The sequence below is a fragment of the Misgurnus anguillicaudatus genome, chromosome 18 (genome assembly GCF_027580225.2).
Source record: "Misgurnus anguillicaudatus chromosome 18, ASM2758022v2, whole genome shotgun sequence".
NCBI classification, from domain to species: Eukaryota; Metazoa; Chordata; class Actinopteri; order Cypriniformes; family Cobitidae; genus Misgurnus; species Misgurnus anguillicaudatus.
In genome coordinates this window covers 21,802,185-21,825,560 of record NC_073354.2, presented here as the reverse complement: position 1 = coordinate 21,825,560, position 23,376 = coordinate 21,802,185, and the positions used below count along the sequence as shown (strand labels likewise).

General features: G+C 38.5%; 1 protein-coding gene across 7 annotated transcripts in view; it reads left to right on the top strand.

The window, feature by feature from the left end:
* The window catches only part of sipa1l1 (signal-induced proliferation-associated 1 like 1), a 105,968-nt gene that overhangs the window by 50,365 nt on the left and 32,227 nt on the right, over positions 1–23,376 (top strand). For all 7 annotated transcript variants that reach the window (XM_055186363.2, XM_055186366.2, XM_073856058.1 and 4 more), the window contains 6 exons: positions 17,141–18,845; positions 19,321–19,451; positions 20,716–20,904; positions 21,048–21,222; positions 21,962–22,065; positions 22,162–22,319. In XM_055186363.2, the coding sequence (XP_055042338.1) occupies positions 17,366–18,845; positions 19,321–19,451; positions 20,716–20,904; positions 21,048–21,222; positions 21,962–22,065; positions 22,162–22,319 (2,237 nt within the window). In that variant the 5' untranslated portion in view covers positions 17,141–17,365. The remainder of the gene's footprint in view (positions 1–17,140; positions 18,846–19,320; positions 19,452–20,715; positions 20,905–21,047; positions 21,223–21,961; positions 22,066–22,161; positions 22,320–23,376) is intronic.

The window sequence follows — 23,376 nt, the reverse complement described above, 5'->3', positions numbered from 1 at the left end:
AACGCTTCAAAAATGGTTGCATTAGATGCAGGACAAGAATGTGTATTACAGGAGTCAAAATGTCATTTGTCGGACATAGATTTGCTTTTCCTGTAGGAAATACCAGTGCTTGCAAAGCCGCAAACAGGTAGACTGAAGTTTTAGAAGTTAGTTTTAAGGTTGGGTACTGTGTAAATGATAGAACAACTTTTGCATTGTTTTCTGTAAGCTCTGTATATAAAACTGGGGTCCCGTGTGTCAACTTTCATACATACTCCCACACTACCGGTCAAAGGCTTAGGATCATTTATTAATTTTCTCTTTTTAAACAAAATGTTACTTTTGTAATGAATACATTTTTTATGTTGTCAATAAAATTAATAGCAATAAAATTAATTTCATTCATTTAGCTTAAATGTTTTTTTAATAATAAGGAACATCTTAGTCAAGTGATCCTAAACTTAAACATGTAAGCCCAGTTTAAGCAAGACTTAAAGAAAATAATTTTCGAGCTCCCCTAGAGTTAAACATTTGATTTTTACCATTTTGGAATCCATTCAGCTGATCTCCGCGTCTGACGCTACCACTTTTAGCATAGCTTAGCATAATCCATTGAATCTGATTAGACCATTAGCATTGTGATCAAAAATGACCAAAGAGTTTTGATATTTTACCTATTTAAAACTTGACTCTTTTGTAGTTATATCGCAATGATATTATGCAGTGCCCAAAAATAGGCCCCTGTTATTGAAAGTAACCCAGGGGACTATTTTCAGGTGCTGCGTAATATCATTGCGCCTCCTGCAGCCATGTTACGGCAGCAAAGTGCTTGATTATTATGCCAGAATGAGAGTATAGTTCATAGCCATTTCGACCTAGAAAATCGCAACTTTTAATTTTCCGTCTGTCTTACTACACAATGTAACTACAGAAGAGTCAAGTTTTGGATGGAAAAAATATCAAAACTCTTTGGTCATTTTTAGCGCGATGCTAATCAGATTAAATGGATTATGCTAAGCTATGCTGAAAGGTGTACCGCCAGACCCGGAGATCGGCTAAATGGACTCCAAAACGGTAAAATAACTAATGTTTAACTCTAGGGGAGCTGGAAAATGAGCATATTTTCAAAAAAAAAAAGTGGTGTGTCCCTTTAAGCCTAACCCTAGACTTAATCGCATGTTTGAGCAGCGAGACCTAACTGATCTTAAAATCTATCTGTACCATTGTTTTGTCTCAAGATGCACACCAGTAATGTTTTTTTCTAAGTCACATTTATAAAATCCACCTAAATGTCATAATTAAAAAAGGCCTAATCCTGGCTAAATCTAAGGCTTGTCTGTAAAACCTGGCCCTAACAATTTTCTCCCACATTTTTCCCTGACATTCCTGACCGTGTCATTTCTTCCTATTCTGGAATGGGGAAAGCATCATTTCCTGGGCTGTGTAAATGATATGAGCCATTCTGGCCACCGTACACTCTCGGTGGAGGAAAATTATGCTATTGGCTACAACCCAGGAAATGTAATGACCTGCCTAGACCTCAGTTTGGAGCATCTGGCTGTCATCACATTCATTCATTCATAAAGATAGAATAGGGACAAAAGCTATGTTATAAAATTGGGCAGGTCTTCCTGTCTGCTCCACAGTCTCTATCTATGAACACCATTACAATACATTACATTTATGCATTTCGCAGACGCTTTTATCTAAAGTGATTTACAATGCCTTAAAGGTGCATTTAATACCATGTGTCCTCTAAAAATAAACATTAGTGTGTTGCCAGAATTCTTTATACACTTTAAGATTGCATTTCTGTGATCTTTTCCAATCTCTAATAAATCTATTTTTTTAGTCAAAACGAACAGATTGAGTTCTTTATAATGCTACACAACTGAGCATAGTTATAACAACCTTGCAACTTGGCTGGTTGGCACACAGTTATAAAATAATATAACATTTGACAGCTTAAAAATCAACGCTTTTTTATTGCCAATGTCTAAGCAGCAGAACATTTGTCATTTTTTCACTTTCATTCCAGATTTCAACAGTATTTCTGCCAAACTGCTTCAGGACAGCACCATCTGATAGAAACAAACACAATACATAGTTATTATATTAATGGCACATACATTGGTTGCAAAAGTTCATTTTAAAAATCAGGGATTTAAAATGGAAAAATTAGTTCTTTACCTATTCGGGGCTTGACTCCTAAAAAACCTTCTTTCTAGATCACTAAACAAATTTAAGCAAATTTATGTTATTGACCATGTAAACTTTGTATAAATGGTGCTCTTTGGAACATTCTCAAATCATCCGAGGCAGATTATTTGAAAATAGCCAAATATCGTATTAATCGGCCTGAGCTATATTTAAATCGCTTTTTATCCAGTCATTAAGTAGTTAGCAGGTGTTTCTGTATCCATAACAGACTTCCCAATCAGTTGTTTTTTGAAGCAACGGGTGAGTATCTCGCTCTAGGGCACAGGATTGAACAGCTGGATTGAGATCACATTAACTTTTCTGAGTCACAGCTAAACTTGTGCATCAGCAGTGCAGAATCTTCACCATTAGGACTCGTGAATCACGTCCCCCGACACGCTCTGCTCTTCTCTCTGGCAAAATAGGCGGAGAGAAAGGAAATCTGGTGCAGTGAGGATCTGCGCAGCGTGAGCGCTACTCTTGTTTTTCTCTGCAGAGCTTAAATACGCAGCAGCCAGAAGCTTTGCGTCGGGTGATTGTCACTCAGCACTTGAGATAAGGAGATTTGCCTCCCAGAAATGGAAGCAGGACATTGTTGGGTTTGTGTGTGTGTGGTGGCAGTGACGCGCAGGGTCGTATCTATACGAGAAGCCTGTCGCTCATCTCAAAGCCATTTTTGGATGTAATGACTCACTGATAGGCTTCCTCCTACATCAATCTATGGTAGCACAAGGAGCGTCCCGATTTATGAATCATGAGTTTGAAACCATTGGATCAAAGTCCAAATTTGTGACCGTGCCTGTGAAAATTCAGCTCTAAAGACATTTCTGATCTACTGTTCAAAATAGAATCATCCTACACGATGTAAAGAACATTCTGTGAAAATATAACCTTGATATCTTGAATATAGACCTTTTGCGAGTCGACGTCACAGTTACGTCACGCGCACATGTGGTGGCAGAAAAACAGTGGAAATGAATGAGACACGAGTGAAACGAACAGTATAACTCACTAAATGTCTTGTTGTGCTGTTGAGTGTCAGAATAGGAATGCACAATAGATGACCTTCATTTTTATAGTATACCATCGTCGAAGACACCATTTGAAGATAAACGTAGGTGTTTATGGTTGCAATAACCCTCAACCGGACAGACTGGAGTGATGAAATAATTTGGAAATCTTTTAATAATTTGAATAGAAAATAATTAGAGAAGATATCCGGTGTTTTGTTGAAGTCTGTTCCCTCTATGTGTCTCTTATAGCGTTTTCATCACGTACGTTTATAATTTATTTAGAAAGATTAAAGATTTGAATGAGTTCATAATATCAATAATATTACCATTTATTAAAGTTTTCTCATTTTTTTCGTTTTCTATTACTTCTTTTTACCTTCTATCTTAGCCTATGTCTTCTTCCTGTTTGTTCTAAATTATGATGTTTACTAATAAATATATAAACATAGCACACACACACACGATGTAAAGTGTTAATAATATATAAACAGGCCTATACAAATTAATTTGTATGTAAACATAATAGTTTTAGAACAAATACGTAGGCTATAAATATAAGGAAGAAATTGACAACAGGAAAATGATTAAATATTTAATAAATGATATTATACAGAATACATGATAGTATTGCTCTTATAAGTATGTCAGCGATTCATAATGTAAAAATAATTGATTTACTTATAAATAACAATACATATACATTACATACATGCACACATATCAGTAGCCAAGCCATTTAAACTTTTAATTTATTAAAAAAATAAACTTAACTTGGTGAAAACGTTATAAGAAACATTACACTTAAGAGAAATATAGATGAAACAGACTTCTACAGAACACCGGATCCATAAAATTCACAGTTTAACGCTAAAACGTTTCACACCCCTATTGCGGAGCTGTCACTTTCTGCCACCAGTTGGGCTCCGCCCACAAAAAAAGTCATCTCTGTTTGCAAACACGCAAAAGGTCTACTGACGGTCAAAGATTTGAAATGTAAGTGTAAACAAACTTCGATGCTCCTTATCTCAGAATTAGTTTTCACAGAAAAGGTCACATTTCATAGTGCAAAAGTTTGTGCGGTTGTTTAGAAACGGTTTATTTCAGGTTGTTGGAGCATTTCACTCCCACACATCTTACATAAGCATCACCATCATCTTTACAACCCAACTAAACACACTAGAAAACTCTGTCTTGTTTATAGTTTATAGTCTTGGAGTCAGCACAAGCCCCGCCCCCTGTTCATTAGTCGTTAGTATTTTCAAGTGATTTGATAGCTGCACAGTAAAACGTCAAATCTCAGGCCTTCTATTTTTCATTCCCATTTCCGTATTTTTTTATGTGATTCTCCGAAGGTTGGAATTATATGGTGTGTGGTTGTTTGACAGCCTTTCCTGTTAATTACACCATGGAGTTCTCTCTTGTTTCGCCTGCTGTTCTCTCTCTCTTAGCTATTTTCGTCTGTTCCTCCTACCATCCCTGTGACTGTGTTGCTAGGGACTGTTGGTGAAAATGTGGATGTTTCTCTCACAGAGGGAGTCAGGGTTTGTCTGGTTGACATACTTGCATTTGACTGCATCAATGAGGCCTGTGGGGCTGGTTGTGATGAAAGCAGTGTAATGCTGCTTTTGGGTCATTATCATCTTTTAGTAAAGGCTTGTTTTTCTTTTATAAGAAAGTGTGGATTGTACTTTTGATTGTACGCCTAACAGAGAAGGTTTTTTTTTGTAATGACCAAATCAATTTAATAGTCTTGCTAATATTCTGGTTCTTGCTTTATAAGATATGTTTACATTGAAAGAGATTTGCAGAAACAAAATGATTAAGTTTAGTGTTATGTAATGCATCTGTTTTTTAATCTTATCAATGCAGCCTGTTGTTGCTGTTGAGTCTTTGCAGTTTCAATGCAATTCAATTTCACTAAAGTTGTCAGGTCTGCTTGCATAACTTTATTTTCAGACAGAGGTTGTGTCCTTGTTTTGTTGGATGAAATCCTTTCATTTCAAGGGCCTTGTGATATTTTTATAGATGATGGACTGGTATACTGGGAAGTTAGTGTTAGAAAATCCCAATTTTATGAGGATAAAAAACTTTATACTGTTTAATATGTTGGTTGCTTTTCTGCATACTGTGCGATTGAACACTTGTCAGTTATGCATTTGAAAATATTTTTTATTCGATTTTTTCTGGCTGGCATTAGTGCCCATCATGTCTCCTGATGCAGGCTCTGTCAGCTTTCATTGGTCTCTTTTTATGTAAAGATCTCATTATATGGGCCACTTCAACAGCACATCACTCCTAATGAGCCAAAAATACTTGATTGGACCAAAGAGCAAACCGACATAATGGTTGTCACAGTGACAAAATGTAAGCAGTTCATAAATAAGTACTGTAAATTATACCAATTTTAATGTCATAGCATTATTTATTAGCAAAAAAATGCTATTGTACGCACACTCCTTTAAATATTATAATATTAAAATAATTCTAAGCATTGTTTTTATGTTTTTCCAAGAAATTATGAATTATTATAATAATAATTATTATTATTTAATCAAGTGAGTAATAAAGAACAAAAGAAATATAATAAGCAGTAAGTGTTTTCCTCTGTCTTATCAATATTGTTGTTTTATTAATATACTGCGGTATATTAGGCTAATGTAATAATAATATCAGTGCTGAGTGTAACTAGTTACTAAATAATTAGTTCCAGTAATTTTTCACTGTTAACTGGTTGGTGGTTAACTGGTTGGTTATTAGCATTAATATTACCAAGATATTGGCTGTTTATTAGTACTTAGCAGTAGGGATGCTCCGATCGATCGGCCGATAATGCTTTCTATGTTTCTCAATAAATTACGGTGAAATGCCGCTACATCCAAAAGCCAGGGGGCGCTCTCGTGCAGAAACTCAAAATGCGCTGTAGACGAAGAACAATACACACGCAGCTGTGATGACACGCAGCTCCATGAAATGGCTGAAGGATATATTTATAATGCTGTTCTTCAAACCTTTTCATGTATTTTCATGATAATAAAGAATATGTTTAATAATTATGTTTGACGAGTGTTGCTTTTTCAAATGCATGTTATAAACGACTCAAACTAACAGTGATTTTAGATCGATAAGGACTTAATGATCAAAAGCCGTAATACATGAAATAGCTGTAATAAGATCGGCTGTCCGATTCAGAATAGTGGAGATCGGCATTGATCGGAGTATCCCTACTTAGCACATATTAGTGCCTTATTCTGCAAAATCTTATTCTACATCCTAAATCCAACCCAATTCCTACCAATATTTAAACTTAACCACTACTTTACTAAGTATTAATAAGCAGTAATTAAGAATAGGGCAAGTTAGTTAAAGGCTGGGGTGCACGATCTTTGAGAAATGCTTTGGAAAACGAAGTCGGGCCGGGTACCAAAACACACTTGTAGCCAATCAGCATTAAGGGTCATGTCTACTAACTACCATCGCTGCCTGGTTTGCGTATGTGTGGGGCGGGTCTATCAAAAGAAGCTCCAGATTCTATTGGGGTAGGGGCGTGTTTGTTTGGGTTATTGCAAATGTCAACATTGGCTTTCAAAGATCGTGGAACCCGCCTTAAATATTTAAAGGATAATTCCGGTATTTAACACCCTGAGTCTCATTTCTGGTCCGTCCTGGATGAACCACAGTGATGGACACAGACATCCCGACAATGGGTCGTGTCCTGAGTTTTTGACTCGTTTAGAAGCGTCTCTTGTCTGCTTCAGAATGGAAGTCAATGGCCATGCACAAACACGCCATCAAAACAACACCCAACGTTCACCTCCAAAACTGTGCTACTCACCGAGTGGCCCGTGGCGTTCGTTGATGACCAAAAACAAGTTGTGTAGCGAAATACAGTTTCTGTCGTGTTTTATTTGGCATTTTGTAAAATTCCATTGACTTCTCTGGAAGACTGTTTGCTCGCTGATATATCACTCCGCCGCCGCCGGAAAAGGAAAAGGGACTGTTTACATGTGGTTGATGTTTTTTCGCTCGGTTTCTCTCAGAATAAATTTTTCCCATATTTGTAGGGCTGGACCAGAATATTCGAATATTCGTTCCGTATTTCAGTTTTAGGATTCGAATATATATATAAATATTTTACAGCGTTAATGCAGAGCTTTTGCCAAGCAGGAAGTGCGCTTCACGCTCCCGCTCTATAGGTGGCGCAGAGAGACCAACATCCATAGCCAACAGCCACCAAATGCACACCAGTGGAAGAGATCGCCTCAAACGGAAAACGCGCTTCCTGCTTTGACATTCACGCTAATCATGTTGTAAATAACATTCAGTTTCTTGCAAAAACTAATTGATTTGCTTCACAAGACGTCAATATGTCACACGGAGTTATGGAGGATTACTGTTGTATTGGATATATATGCTTTAGCTCTTAAAGTGTGCGGATCGGTTGACTTGCATGACGGAGCACTGGGGTTTCTGCAAAATATCTTCTTTATTGTTCTGCCGATGAAAAAAACATATAGGATGGTGTAAGTGTTATAAATAAACTTGATTTTGAAAGTATGCTACCGTTTTATTACAGTTTGTTGGACTACGTTCATTCATGCTTCAGACTCAAATATAGAGCGGAAGTATATACGCGGTTGTGAGGTATCTGAAAAAATAGTTCCACTATAGCAAATAACACGGATTGAAATCATACATTGCGCCAATATATTTGTTTTTAATCATCAACGAACACCATGAACCACTCGGTGAGTAGTACAGTTTTGAAAATGAACGTTAAGTGTTGTTTTAATTACATTTTGTGCATGGCCATTGACTTCCATTCTGAAGCAGTCAAGAGACGCTTCTAAATGAGTCGAAAAGTCAAGACACGACCTATTGTCAACATTTCTGTGTCCATCACTGTAGTTCATCCAAAACAAACCAGAAATGAGACTCAAAGTGTTAAATACCGGAATTATCCTTTAAGTTAATAGTGAGTAAACGTAACCTTAAAAGTGTGACCAGAATAATTGATGTTCTTTTATATGATTTATTTGAGCCGTTTAAGGCCTATCTTTGTACCATTTACTAAATAGTATTTAGAACAGTTGTTTTCAATTTTGTCCCTGGGGACCCACTGCTCTGAATATTTTATGTCTCCCTTAACTGACACACCCAGTTCTGTTCATGGATCGCTCACTTAATGAGCTGATGATCTGAATATGGTGCAAAATGTGCAGAGTAGTGGGTCCCCTGGGAACAGTTTGAGCGGTAATTAAATACTTTTTGGAGGGAGTAATTTGTACAGTAATCTAATTACATGATTGAAAATGTAATTAGTGAATAGTAGTAATTCATTACTTTTTTGAGTAACTTACCCAACACCAAATATATAATAAAGATGTAAAATTCTAAACAAATGTATTAGTATGTAAATTTCACACTTGTCTGTTAATATTCCCTTAGTGCTGAGTGCTGAGTGCCTGTATTTTTATTAACCCTTTATTTTTTCCCAAACCGTTACTTTGACACCCCTACTAAAGTTTGATAGCAAATCGAAAGCAATGCATGAGAAATTTTCCAGTATTGACTTTTACCAAGTTGAGTATAAGCTTGTGTACTGCAGAATTACCAATAATGTACCTTGCCTCTGTACAATCACAGCTGTTAGAAAAGAGCAAGCTCCGTTTTTCATCCTGTCTGTCTGTCTTGATTCATACCCTGATGGCTCAATCACATTTCCAAAGAAAAAAATGTTTTTTTTTGTAGATGCGTGCATCACAGATAAAATGACACAGCTATGCCTCAACAAAGACTCTTGTCTATCCTCTCTATAGTACATATTTAACTTTAACTGATCTGAGAAAAATTATTTTAAATTGATTATGATTTTGATGTTTCTAAACAATGTGTGTTGGTTAGCAAATTGCAATACACTGGGCCAGATAACCAATCTAAACATATTGCGCATTTCTGAGCAAGGGGCTTCATAGAACCAGGAACTTAACTTCCCGTTTTTAGGAGAATGGAAACAGCTGTGTAAAATATGTGACAAACAATGAGCTTTTTTAAAAACAAAACATGAACACATGATACAGTGCACCCCATAAACACAATCAAATCTTCATAAAAAGCCAGTTTACACCCCTTTTAAGAAACAATATTTAGTCTTGTTTGTTATATTACGTGTAACATCATCAAGATTGGACATGATGATGTGCTTAGCAAACCCTTGCTTGTGGTATGTTTTGTGCCACTGAGAAAAAGTTAAGCTTACAGAAACACAGATCAGAGTACTTAAAAGCGGCAAATATTACCATTGTAACTAGGGCTGTGACGATTAAAGGCCGGGGTATTCCTTTTTTCCACGTCCGGCTCGCGCACGTGTCCGCGCAGCTTTCCAAGTATACTCCCTGCGGCTACACGTGGATGCATGCATACTAATACATATATTTTCGGCTTAATTGTGCAAATGCGTCGAAACTCCATTTGTACCACAGAAGTAGTACCATTACAAATGCTATTCCAGGAAATGTCTATAAGAATAATATCACTGTTTTTCAAATTGTTTCAGGTATTTTCATGATAATAAAGAATATTTCGAATGATTTCGTTTAACGGGTGTTGCTTTTGTAAATGCACGTTATAAACGACTCCGAATCATAATGATTTTAGATTGATAAGGACTTCCTACTGACCAAAACGCCGTAGTACACGCACAAGCTGTGCATGAAACACAGAATCTCAGCCTTGTGATTCAGAATCGATTTCAGACAGGTCTTTTTAATTGGAAACGCGGTTATTCGCCACAGCCCTAATTGTAACTAGGCATGCATGTTTGTTAGACATGTACTTGGTTGCGCATGTTTGTGTTTAAATAATGTAAATAAATAGTTTGACTGACTTTTACATTTAATTTATGGCTTTTATCCAGAGCGACTTACAGTGCATTCCAGGTAGATTTTTATCAGCAGTTGTATAGGAATTCATACTATGATCTTTGCACTGCAAATGCAATGCTCTACCTACAGTATTTTCACTACTATCTAATCTAAACCGCAAATTTGTTTGCATCCAGCTTTGTAAGCAACTTTAAGTGATGCACACAGTTTATGATTGACAGATTTCAGCCATATAATGCATCACTCTCAGTCATAGCTCCCCTTTTATACATTACAAATAATGAAGATAGGCCAACTAACAGACAAAGATGGGGTAGCATGAGAAAAAGAGTAATGAGAAGCCACAAAATAACACATTAAGCGCTTGGGAGACTGCATCAGCCTTACACTGCTGGCTATGTGGTTTCTCTTTAGTGGATAAACACTGTCTTCTGCAGTTGATGGGCGAAAATGAAGGGGTTTATCATCATGCACCAGGCAGACCAAACCTGTGTCTTAGAGCTGATATTTCTCCTGTTAAATGTTGTGTAAATGCAGGATTATGCTGGTGCTCATGACTTTCTTGCCCACGCATAGATGAGGCCTTTAAATGTTGTCACTCAGAGAGGCAAGAAATCGAGGAGTAACGTCTTCTGACTTGCCACGGAGCTGAGCATTAAAAATCAGCATTTTTACTGCACACGGCATGACAGAAATATAAAGTCTTATACTTTTCATTTTCAATTCATATTTTAAAGTGCACTGCAGGTTGTCATTGAGAGATTGGAAAGATTTTGATAATTGGCTGTAGTGGAAAGACTTCTTTCATGGCATGTCAGAAATGCTCTTATGTATTAATTATGGCTCTGTTCTTGGGAAATGTTAATGAGGAAAGTGGTAGTAGTGATTTGTTTGTGTTGACTGGCATTGCACTAATTGCCAAAGCAGTCTAACTACTCGTTGTTAAACATTTGTAAATAGGGTAGGGTAAAAAATATTGATCTTCAGTTTTGTGTGTGCACACCCAAATCCACATCTCAAGATTTCACGCTAGGTTCACAGTGCACCTTTTTACATCAAGTCCACATACCGGCAAATAAATGAGACTGGTACTTTTTTGTCCACTGCCGCAACGACAACATCACAGAGGAAAATTAGGTCGCTATTGACACAGGAAGTTATTTATGACAGAAGAGATGAAAACATACTGCTTGCCTACCCGCAGTCTCTTATCTGTAGCAAGGTGAGTCACATAAGCTTTAATCATTCTCCTTTAAGGCCGCAGCTGTCTGAGCCAGGTGGTCGCATGTCTCTGATACTGTGATGCGTGCTGACCTCGCACCTCCCACCACAGGTGACACCAGTGTCACTGGTGTCTCGTCCCGAAGGTGGGACTCTAAAACTGGCCTTGTGATCAGCCAGCCGAGCAGACACGTGTGTGACAGGCAGAGAAATTAGATTTTTTTGAGTTGGAAAGTCCTTATGGCTGTGCAACAGAGTGGATGACTAAGTCAATTGTGCTGGTTTTGCAGTAACAAGGAATGTGCCCTTTTAAAAGGTCCAAAAAATTCTGCACAGAATTACCCACTTCTCTGCTGTTTTGTTAAGCATGTGGGGAGGACATTGTTCACATAAAAGCGGTTGTCCTTTTTATTTGAAAGGCTACAATTATGTGTATTGTTCTTGGGTGCTCTGCACTATTGTTTTTCCTTCCTTGGTTTTGCAAAGAGATGTCGAGAGTTCAGCCCAGTACCACATTTTCTGTAAACCTCCAGGCATTTTTCATGCCTGGAGGCCTGATATTTTTTGGCACTTATTTTAACAATGAATGTATGTTATAAATAAATGTTTTACTGTAAATGTTTTACTGTTCACATTATTTCTAGATGAATTGGCCCTGGCCAATCTTGATGAAGTAATGAGGAAGTAGGAGGTTCTCCTATACTCGTATAAGAACTAATGATATACAGTTCTATTCACAATTATTTGTATAAACAGTTTTATCAGACCCAGTCCCACGCACGTTGCCATGGTTAGCCATACAGAAATCTCAACTCTACAATTATATACAAGTAAATAATGATATAGTATGTAAGGATATATATATATATATATATATATATATATATATATATATATATATATATATATATATATACGAAACATAACTCTGGTGTTTTTGTGTGGTTCTGATGGATCACAGGCAGCGTTTAAAACAAGCGGCCAATGTTTATTCTTAAGAGCCTGTCTTTAGCATATATTGTTATATATAAATCTGTCCCAATGTAATGCATGCTTTACAAAGAGGCTGTTATTGCTGGATGTAGAGTTAAAACAATATTGAACTAGATGGCACACTTGCAAATAAATTATTTGCTCATTTCACATTTGGGCTGCAACTAACAATTATTTTCACAATCGATTAATCGGTCGATTAGTTTTCAATTAATTGACTAATCAGATAATTACTTGATGTTTTCACGTATTTAGTGCTGCCGACTAATCGTTTGCAGAATAAAAGTTTTTATTTACATAATATATGTGTGTGTACTTTGTATAATAATTATGTATAAATACACACACACACACACACACACACACAATTGTTGTACACAGTACACACACATATATTATGTAAACAAAAACCTTTATTCTGTGAACGATTAGTCACGACTAATCGTGAGGCACCACTACACGTATTATAGCTAAATAAGGAACTAAATTAGGGTATTCAGGTGTAGAAGTGTACTTTTAAAAGTGCAAAAGCCACACACTACTATAGAGTTTAACTAATATAATATTTTTGATTTAGATATGTTAAGCCTTAAATAAAAAATGTGGTGCAGATTTTAAATAGTAAAAAATCTTTAAATGTCAAAATATCAATTAGCAAAATGAATTGAGTCTTCAGGGATGTGCTGAGAATTTTGCCACAGATTAATAAACTAATTTTAATCTTCAGCTTTAGACCTTGATGAATATTAACAAAATAAATAAGTAATTATGATATGAAAGTGGTGATATACATGCGTTGTTACAGTAATAAAAACCTGGATTTCCCCCTTACTTTAAAACAGATGCTTGTGGTTCAATGCTATTTTTATGAAAACCCAACAACAATTAAAAAATACAACATTGTTTATATTAAATAAAATTAATCCTTTATTAACCAGCGTTTGTTTGCATTTATGTTTTAATGGTTTTTTATGATTTTAACCAAGCTAGTTGGCTGGTCAAAAGCTCACGCTATATTAAGAAATAGTTTAAGACAGTAGTTCTCAAAGTTTTTCAGTGTGCAGCCCCTTTTGTGTACGGTGCATTCTTTTGCGGCCCCCCAAAGAAAATTTATGACAAAAAACAGTTCTAAAACTTCACATTTGAATTAAACAAAACATTAAACTATACAAAGTAGTGCTGCCTTATTTTTTTTAGGTTTTATTTCACATAATTCATGATAAATTAATATATTTTATAAAAATGTCATAAAACTGGGGCCCCCCTGTCACCATCTCGCGGCCCCCCTGGGGGCCCCGGACCCCAGTTTGAGAACCACTGGTTTAAGAAATGCGTTGTATGCACAAACTTTATTAATGAGTTGTTGCAGCTCTATTTCCCATGCAAAGTGGGCGTTTATATAAAAATAAGACTTTTTAGGAAATCAAACAACAATATTTTATCATTGTTTTTCACTTTAGCCCTGCTGTGAGTTTAAAAAAATGTTTTAAACATGTTTTCATTCATACAGTAGCTTTCAGCCATTGAGTGGATCTTGATGCTAATAAATCTAATTAGATCATAAGCAAACCAATTAGTGGTAGTTACAGCTTTAAGTGTGAGTGTTAGTTTAGGCTTCGATTGAGAGGTTTCTCTTAAGAGTCCTTCATTACGAGAGAGAATTCCTGAATCGCAATGACAAATTGCGAGCAAGGAAGTGATCACATTTGGTCGATAGAAGGACCCTGTGCTTGGCTGGATTTTTTCAGACATTTGTTAGCAAAAGTGCTCAATGATGTGTTACTCATATTTGTCTCCCTCACAGGTATGTCTCTCATTAGCCTACATAAGATCTGTCAGCCCGAGTTACTCCCATCTGTCAGGTTGTGGGCTATAATTTGGCAGCTGCGGATGACTAAGCCTCTGAATTGCTCCTGGCTTTGTAGAAGCACCTGCACTATAACCTCTAAAAATTATTACATCACCATTCATGTGAGAGCGGAAGGTAGAGGAAAACTCTCTTAAAGAGAAAATTCACCCATTACATCATCAACACTGAGCCAGGGAAGATGAGTGTATGTGTATGTTAGGATTAGTGTGCCGGCACGCCCATTTTTTCACACACCCCTTCCAGCCATCGGAAGGTCAGGGAGTCACCGGCAGGAAGATTATCTCATATTTTCATCAGTGCATACGCTATGTCTATCTCTACCAATATGATTCATAAACTGAAATGTCAAGTGATTCAATAGGATTTTGTCTTTTGTTCCTTACTGCCACCACATTTGGGATTTCATTAGCGTTGGTAAACACAAAAGGTTAGATTATGTTTGGCTTTAATTTGAATAAATGTATGCTTTATCTTTATATATCTTATATTTCAGTGCGGCTTTATTTTGAATTTGCATCATGAATCTTTCGAAATCTAGAAACCATGTTATGATGAAGCACTTGGGTTCTCCTGCAGTGTGTGTATGACAGATTATGTAGGTGTGTATGTATGTATAGTCATTGGACTTCAGCTTTCTCATTAAGAATAAACCAGCAGCACAACCGCTCTGCAATGCAACACTCGGCAGACGGTTGCCTGGAGACCAAGGAAACTGACATTTCAGAGCATCTTCTGTCATGTGGGAACAATGCGAATCTGTAGCGCATTATAATGTGAGCAGTGAGACCTTGCACACAAGGGCTACCCGCAGTGTCTGTATTTTCACTGTCATTTGATATGTGTTTGTTTACTGGTGGTATTTTCTATGACTTGTAGTAACCATGTTACAGGAAGTGGGCTGTGATTTAGAGCGATCAAAGAGTTGGAAACATAAAACGACAAAGTTAAGGAGAGTTTAATTTATGCAAATATGCTGTTGGAAAACTGGCAGAAAAATGTCTTGTTGGTGAATGGTTTCTGATCATCTTTACTGACTTGAACACATCCCGCTGGCTGATGTCTAATCAGTTAGTCGGTTTGTCTCAGTAGTAGTAGTACCGTGTTTTAGCTCCTCTTTATCCCATTGGTGGCATTGATTTATTCATGCGGTGAAATGTGTCCTTTTGCACTGCTGCGTGTTTAAACTATGTTGCAGTTACAGGCATGCCAGACTGTGGCTGAACCTGGTAAAATATTTGGTCCGTAATTCAATCTTTTATTAAAATGAGAGAGAAAATAAAGTACTTTAAAAAAAACACAGCTTGAAATAACATTGGACATGTGAAAAACACACAGATAATCACTTAAGTAATTTTTGCATAACAGGCAATGGAAAAATAAGTATCTGTGTCTCTTAGTTACATAGTTTATTTGTAACTTTTCTTCTTCAGGTTAAATGACTGGAAAATTCCCACGGAAGATTTTCAAAAGAAACACTTAAGCCCGGGATACACTGCAGAATTTTTGCCATCCTATTAGGATCTTATCACACTGTACAACATGGAGTGTTCAAACTTGGGTACGAAAAGCATGTAGACTGACACCTATTGATTAGATGCTGTGATACACGTTAGCGCAAAACGTCATCAGCATGCGCTACCGGTAAACAAACACCGGTATGCAGGTCGTGCCAGCAAACACACTGTGCCTTTATCATGCTGAATTTCTAATACTGTCAGTTAGTAAACTATTGTAAGCTATCCTTAGTCGCAACACCGGTTGCGGTGTAAAGGTACATTTACATTATAAGCGACTTTGTCGCTGTGTGTCGCTCGTCTTTTTCTAAATCTGGTTGTCATAAACAAATGAGTAACGTCCACTCTAGTAACTGACAAAGGCGGATGATGCGCCTTCACTGCTTCGTTCTCATTGGTAGTCGCTCCCGAAAGTTGCTCACAATTTGCATAAAATTAATAATTTCTCACCTTTGATGCGCGACCGGACACGCACCATCTAGTCGCCAACGTTCACTGTTGCTCGTGTTGCCGGAAGTGGCCAAGCTTTCATTGAAATCAATAAGATCGCATCACTCTGCTACTGCTAGTCGCTAGGGGTGTGCATTGGCACTGCCCTCACAATTCGATTCAATTACGATTCACAAGGTAACGATTCAATTCTACGATGCATTGTGATGCATCAGAATTTTACTGTACACAACCAGGCAAATTTTTAATCAGTCAAGTGCAACTATTCTCAACAAAAACGGAAGCTTAGCAGCTTTAAGACAATGACAATTATATACCCGAGATGAGAATTTACACACAGCGTAAGTCGAGCCCAGAAGATAAACAGTGACATAATCGATTATGGCACTTTGCTGCATCGATGCTGAATCGATGCATTGCCGAATCGATTATTGTTGACACCCCTACTAGTCGCTGTTAGTCTTAATGCAGCTTAAGAGCAACAATCGCAAAAATCACGACAATTGTTTCACGATCATGGCTATCTTTCGTCTGGGACAGCCAAAAATCGTGCAGTGTATCCCAGGTTATAGGGTTTTTCTAGGTAGTTGTTGGTTGGAAAACAAGTAAAACATGTCACTTGTAGCTCTTATGAGTCTCAAATTTGTGTGTAGTTGAAAAGGCAGTTTTTAATTTGTTATTTGTGACCCAAGCTGTGAAAACCCTGCCCTTCATTTTTCCTATTGTTTTCTACATAGTCATCATACATAATGTAAAGATCATTCTGTGAAAATATAACCTTGATATTTGACTGACTAAGGCCATGTCAAAGATTGAAATTATAGTGAAATCATTCATTGAAATCATTGATCAAACTTTGATCTCATCATTAGATTATTAGACTATAGCCTGGATTGCCCAGGCTTATAAATACATACTTACAGTTTTCTTCATCATTCCCATATTCTTTTCTTTTTTTAAGCATCAAGTAATTGGTTATTATTGAATGCTTATACCATCCCTCAATTTTTTCTGTTTCAGATAAAGTGAAAAGGAGAAGTGAAAGGTCTCATCCCATGGTCACCACACATGCCTGATTCAGCCGATAAGACGGAACATCTTAAATTTCATTTTCATATCCCACCATTGGTTGCGCTCCATTCTCTGGCCTCTCCAGCTGAGCGACTGCCCATGTTCCCCAAGCTTTGTTATTTCAGCTACACTGCGGGCATGCTCCAGTGCTGAGCTCCGCTGCTTAGCCGTACCATGACCAGTCTCAAGCGTTCCCAGACCGAGCGCTCTGTGGGCGGCTCTGTTCCCGCCACAGATGAGTTCTACACTCGCCGTCTGCGCTTGCCCAACGGAGGTGCACCGCCCCCTCGCAGCGAGAGCACACACTCGACTGGCACACCCGGAGTTCCAAAAATGGGCGTCCGTGCACGGGTCGCCGACTGGCCCCCTAGAAAAGATGGCGGCAGTGGAGGTGGTGATAAAGGAGGGGGGGTGTGGCACATCACGGTGGAGACGGACACCCCTTCCACCACGACTGGAAGTGCACAAAGCAACTTGTCAACAAAGCTTGGTCACCTGATCAGCCCTCAGGATTCATCCATGCTGCGTAACATTCACAACACGCTCAAGAACAAGATGCAGAGCAAAGGTAAAGACAATCGCTTCCTGTCCCCGGACGGTTATCTCGGTTCGCCCCGCAAGGGCATGCGTCGCATTCGACAGCGCAGCAACAGCGATATTACCATTAGTGAACTGGACGGCGATGGCAGCGAAGGTTGGTCTTTCTCAGGTTGGACGCCCATGCATAGAGAGTACGGGAGTACCTCTTCTATTGACAAACACGGCGTGTCTGGCGAAAGCTTCTTCGACATGCTTAAAGGTTACCAGACGGATGCTCCAGACCAGCGTAGCCCAGCCCCTGAAAAGTTGAGCGAGTTGCTGACCGTAGCACACAAGCAAACTGCCCTCGACCTGCCTGATGGACCTCTGGCCCCTCCACGTGGCAGTCCCGCCAGTCGCCTGAAAGAAAGGGAAAAGCACATGAAGCGGCGCTCAAAATCAGAGACGGGAGGAGAGTCCATCTTTCGAAAGCTGCGTAGCGTCAAAGCCGAAGGAGATTCGTCACGGGCAGGTTCCGACGCGGAGGACGGGAAGTCCGACGATGCTGTTCCTCCGCCCAAACCGTGGGTCTGCCAGAAGGGTTTCGCGCACTTTGACGTCCAGAGCATTCTGTTTGACCTGAACGAGGCCGTACAGAGTCGACAAAGTGCTGTTAAGAGGAAGAACACCACCACGGGTGCCTCTGCTGCAGCCGCAGCCTCAGCTTCAAACACCTCATCTCTCTCCTCAAACCAGAGCGGGGCTTACGGATCCCCTTGTGGAAGCCAAGAAGAGCTTAACATCAAAGACGGGCCATCTCTTGACTCCGGTGACGACAAGACTAATGACCTGGTACTCAGCTGCCCGTGTTTCCGTAACGAAATCGGGGGTGAGGGTGAGAGAAACATCAGCCCTTCCAAACAGGGCAGTATCGGAAGTGGTGCCTCCAGCTCTTCAAGAGATGAAGACGGATCTCCCGAAAGAGCTCCCAACACACATTTTAGCAACGCAGGGGTGGCTGTTCTTGAAGCGCCCAAGGATGGAAAGAGTCTCCATCATGATCGGGGAAAGAGCAACATAGTTGAACACGTGGACTTGGGTGCCTATTATTACCGAAAAAACTTTTACTTGAGAGGTGAGTGTTGGGCTTTCTGCAGTAATTCTACCCTTGATGTTTCGGGAAGATTTTCTCAGTGGAGATGTTATTGTAAATGTATGCAAGCATCAATAACTCTTCAGACAGTTGGGTCGATAAATGGCTTGTTTTATTGCACTTTTCTTGATTTGGTTACTTGTTTTGTTTGTGTACATTTGTACATTTTACTCAATTATGTTTTTCCAAAGCAATATTACTTTTTGTTGAATTACAAATATGAAAGGGGAATTTATGTTCCCTTTTTTCATGCAGTAATTTACTTGTATTGTATATCTGTGTCCTTTTTAAAGCTTTCAATGTTCAGTACCCAAAATTCCTAGTAGCACAGTCTTCACATTTCTCATTATGTGTTCTCGGAAGAATGATTTTGGTCTAAATTGGAAACGGCGTCAACCATTAGTAAATCATTTTCATTTTTGTTCCAACCCTTTGGAAAAAACACATAAATCCCCAGAGCACTGGAACTACTTGGGTGTGGATGAGACACTGGGGCCAGTTGCCGTGAGCATCCGTCGAGAGAAACTAGAGGACCACAAAGAACACGGCCCGCAGTTTAATTACAGGATCATCTTCAGAACGAGTGAGGTGAGCTCATCCACACAGCCAAATATAATTTTCATATTGTTGTTGCCAGCCTCTCAATGCATCCTCGTGCCTGCACATAGACGGTTCGTTCGAAGTAGTCGATGACGAGTGAGATCCAGGTCTGACGCCCACCGCTATCTTATATAACATGTTCTCTGTGTGTTAGAGCTTTACATCACACTGGGCCCAGGCTGGCTCGTCATCACCACCATATTTTTAACAGCAGCTTTAATTGGATGGTTGATGACTAGATCTCTCTAATTAAAGCAAAAAATGAAAGAAAATGCTCTTGGATGTGACCCCGGCCTTTGGACTGATTTATAGAAGCTACTTGTGATTCACATAATATATTCCGATGGGTTTTAATAGCTTCGCGACTAAGGTGACGCACAGCCTAACGCTGCAGTCTTTCCACTGCTATTTCTAGGACAGGTGGGCAGACATGGATTGGAAATAAGTGGCGTTATAACAGGGATGAAAAAATGTATACAAAGGTTTTGCTTTTCTGAATCATACTGAGCAGCTACAAAAAGATAACAGAAGGTTGTATAAAGGTTTGATTAAAGGAATATTCCATTTTCTTAAAAGAAAAATCCAGATAATTTACTCACCACCATGTCATCCAAAATGTTGATGTCTTTCTTTGTTCAGTCGAGATGACAATCGTTTTGCTAGATAAGACCCTTATGCCTCGTTTGGGATTGTTTATAGTCATTTGAAACTCCGTTGAAAAAAACTGTTAAGTGTTGAGTTAAGTGTTAATTGTTGGTGTCTATTAAAGTCCATTAAAATGAGAAAAAACCTGCAATGTTTTCCTCAAAAAACATAATTTCTTCTCGACTGAACAAAGAAAGACATCAACATTTTGGATGACATGGTGGTGAGTAAATTATCTGGATTTTTCTTTTAAGAAAATGGAATATTCCTTTAATGCATGGCTCTCTGTAATACCGAATTCTGATTGGTCAGTCATGCCATACAGCAGTCTGACATTTCTCAGTAACACTGGGCATTGAAGGCTTTCCCACCAGTGATACTTGTTTCTAAATATATTTAATCTCAGTCAATATTTTATGTCTGTGGCAAATAGCCATGCAATATAAGCATCTACAGTTATCTGATCATTATCTCAACATAACCTTTTATGTTACGATAACTCTCTTAAGTGACATACCCACCTATTGAGTAACAACTGTGATTTGTAGCGGTATATATATAATCTGAATCTGTATTTCAAGTGCGTATCTTTTATATTTCTTCTCAGTTAACAACCTTGCGGGGATCTATTTTGGAAGACGCTGTGCCGTCCACCTCTAAGCATGGCTTAGCTCGAGGATTGCCACTAAAAGAGGTGCTGGAATATCTGGTACCCGAGCTTAATGCCCACTGCCTCCGACTTGCCCTCAATACACCCAAGGTCACAGAGCAGCTCATGAAACTGGATGAACAGGGGGTATTACGATCTTACATTTTGTACCGTTGACCACTAATAGATAGTGCTTTAAATCAACTACAGTGCATTTAATTACATTTTTAAATGATATATTTATTCATATTATTCACGATTGGTCTATTTTTCGTGGGTTTGTTTTGCAGCTCAGTTTCCAGCTGAAGGTTGGAGTGATGTACTGCCAGGCCGGACAGAGCAGCGAGGAGGAGATGTACAATAATGAGGCAGCAGGTCCCGCCCTAGAGGAGTTCCTGCAGTTGCTGGGGGAACGTGTGCGCCTCAAGGGCTTCTCCAAGTACCGTGCCCAGCTGGACACTAAAAGTGAGTCCTGACACCATAATGAAGGTTTATTTAATTACCGGCCAGGCTTAAGAGGGGCATGGTGGGATTACAACCACACACTGTTAGAGGCAAAACGCATAATCAATCAATCTGAGCTCATGTCAGTCCGGTACTTCATAGGGCTAGTTAATTAATTCCAACAGTATTGCTTTCCAAAAAGCCTGTGGCTTGATCTGAATGTGTCTATCCACTGTCAGTAGTTTCTTCACTGTCATAGGTTGTGAAATAAATAGGAGGGGATCTAAACACTAGGAATCGTGTGTTGCATGATTCAGTTGTGACCTCGAGATATAGTCATTCATATAATGCTATATACCTCTTCTATGTGACCCTGAGGAATGTTATCTGTGAGCTTAAGCATGTCTCTAAATCCATTTATCAGTCTTGACATCTTTGCCTTGGAGTTTCCCTAAATTGCTGTGTGGCCAAGTAGGGGCGAATGAAGTGTCAAAAAGTTTTGATTTTAGCTTAATGGATTAAGATATGGTTTTGGAGTCAGGTGGAGGAAAGAGATCAGGAAAGATGAGTTCATACAACAGTGCGTGTGGTCATAGATCAAAGTGACAATTGCAGTATTTCGCTGTTAAATCGTAATTGTCATTTATGACACAAAAAAACTAGTCTCTTATTTAAAAGGGTGTTTGTATGATCAATCAAGGTTTCAATAAAAGAAAATCAGTTCTTTTTTAATATTACGTATTCAAACTTTTTCTTGCAGCGGACTCTACTGGAACACACTCTTTATACACAACTTTTAAAGACTATGAGGTCATGTTCCACGTGTCGACAATGCTGCCCTACACGCCTAATAACAAACAGCAGGTAAACCATCCAACATTGTTACACTGTCACAATTATTTCTCGTCATTAATATCCTTTGGCATATACAAACCAACCTGTGATTTTTGTGCCCTAAAGCTCCTTAGAAAAAGGCATATTGGAAATGACATCGTCACCATTGTGTTTCAAGAGCCGGGAGCAAAACCCTTCAGCCCCAAGAACATCCGCTCACACTTTCAGCACGTCTTTGTGATTGTGCGGGTACACAACGCATGCTCTGAAAATACCTGCTACAGGTGAGTGGTTCGGACCCGCATCTAAAAGATGTGCTACTAAGTAGTTATGGGTATCGGCGTGTGACGAGCCAAATATGCGGGAGCAAAAACTTATTTTTTTTTTCAAAATGGGGCCTAGTTTGTAGATGTTTTATTGGAGATAACTCATTAAGGACTAAACCTGTCTGAATGATTGGAGGACTTAAAGGGGACATTTCACAAGACTTTTTTAAGATGTCAAATAAGTCTTTGGTGTCCCTTAGGGTACGTATGTGAAGTTCTAGCTCAAAATACTATATAGATAATTTATTATAGCATGTTATTTAAATTGCCACCTTGTAGATGTGAGCAAAAATGTGCCATTTTGGGTGTGTTGTTTAACATGCAAATGAGCTGATCTCTGCTCTAAATGGCAGTGCTGTGGTTGGATAGTGCAGATTTAGGGGCAGTGTTATCCCCTTCTGACATCACAAGGGGAGCCAAGCCAAATCTCAATTACATATCTTTCACATGCTTGCAGTGAATGGTTTACCAAAACTAAGTTACTGGGTTGCTCTTATTTACATTTTCTATGTTGATAAAAGCACTGGGAACCCAATTATAGCACTTAAACATGGAAAAAGTCAGATTTTTATGATATGTCCCCTTTAAGTGTACACAAACTACATTTTTAAAAAGTGGGTGGAGCTCCAGTAAATTGAAGAGGGCATTAATATACATCAAAAAATGATCTACACATTAAATACCTTGTATGTGATGCACAGTGTTTCTAACTATCCTCATTCCTAACTTTCCTAACTAACAAAGTGATTTCTTCAATGTGGAAGTGGGATGAAAAAAAAACCTTTGTTCCGAAAGAACCCTTGCTGCTTTTCTCTCAATGTGAATGCTGTGTGAAGAAATGCCTTTAATTTTGGTATTATTAGAGTCTTGTTTCTTAGAACTTGCAAAGGTGTGATGCATTGTGGATAGCTCACATTATTTCAGAGAGTTTGTATAAAACTTGAAGCAGTCACATTACCTAGTGTTTTTAGCTACTGATAAAATGTCTTTTCTTGGAACTTTAAATTATATTTTG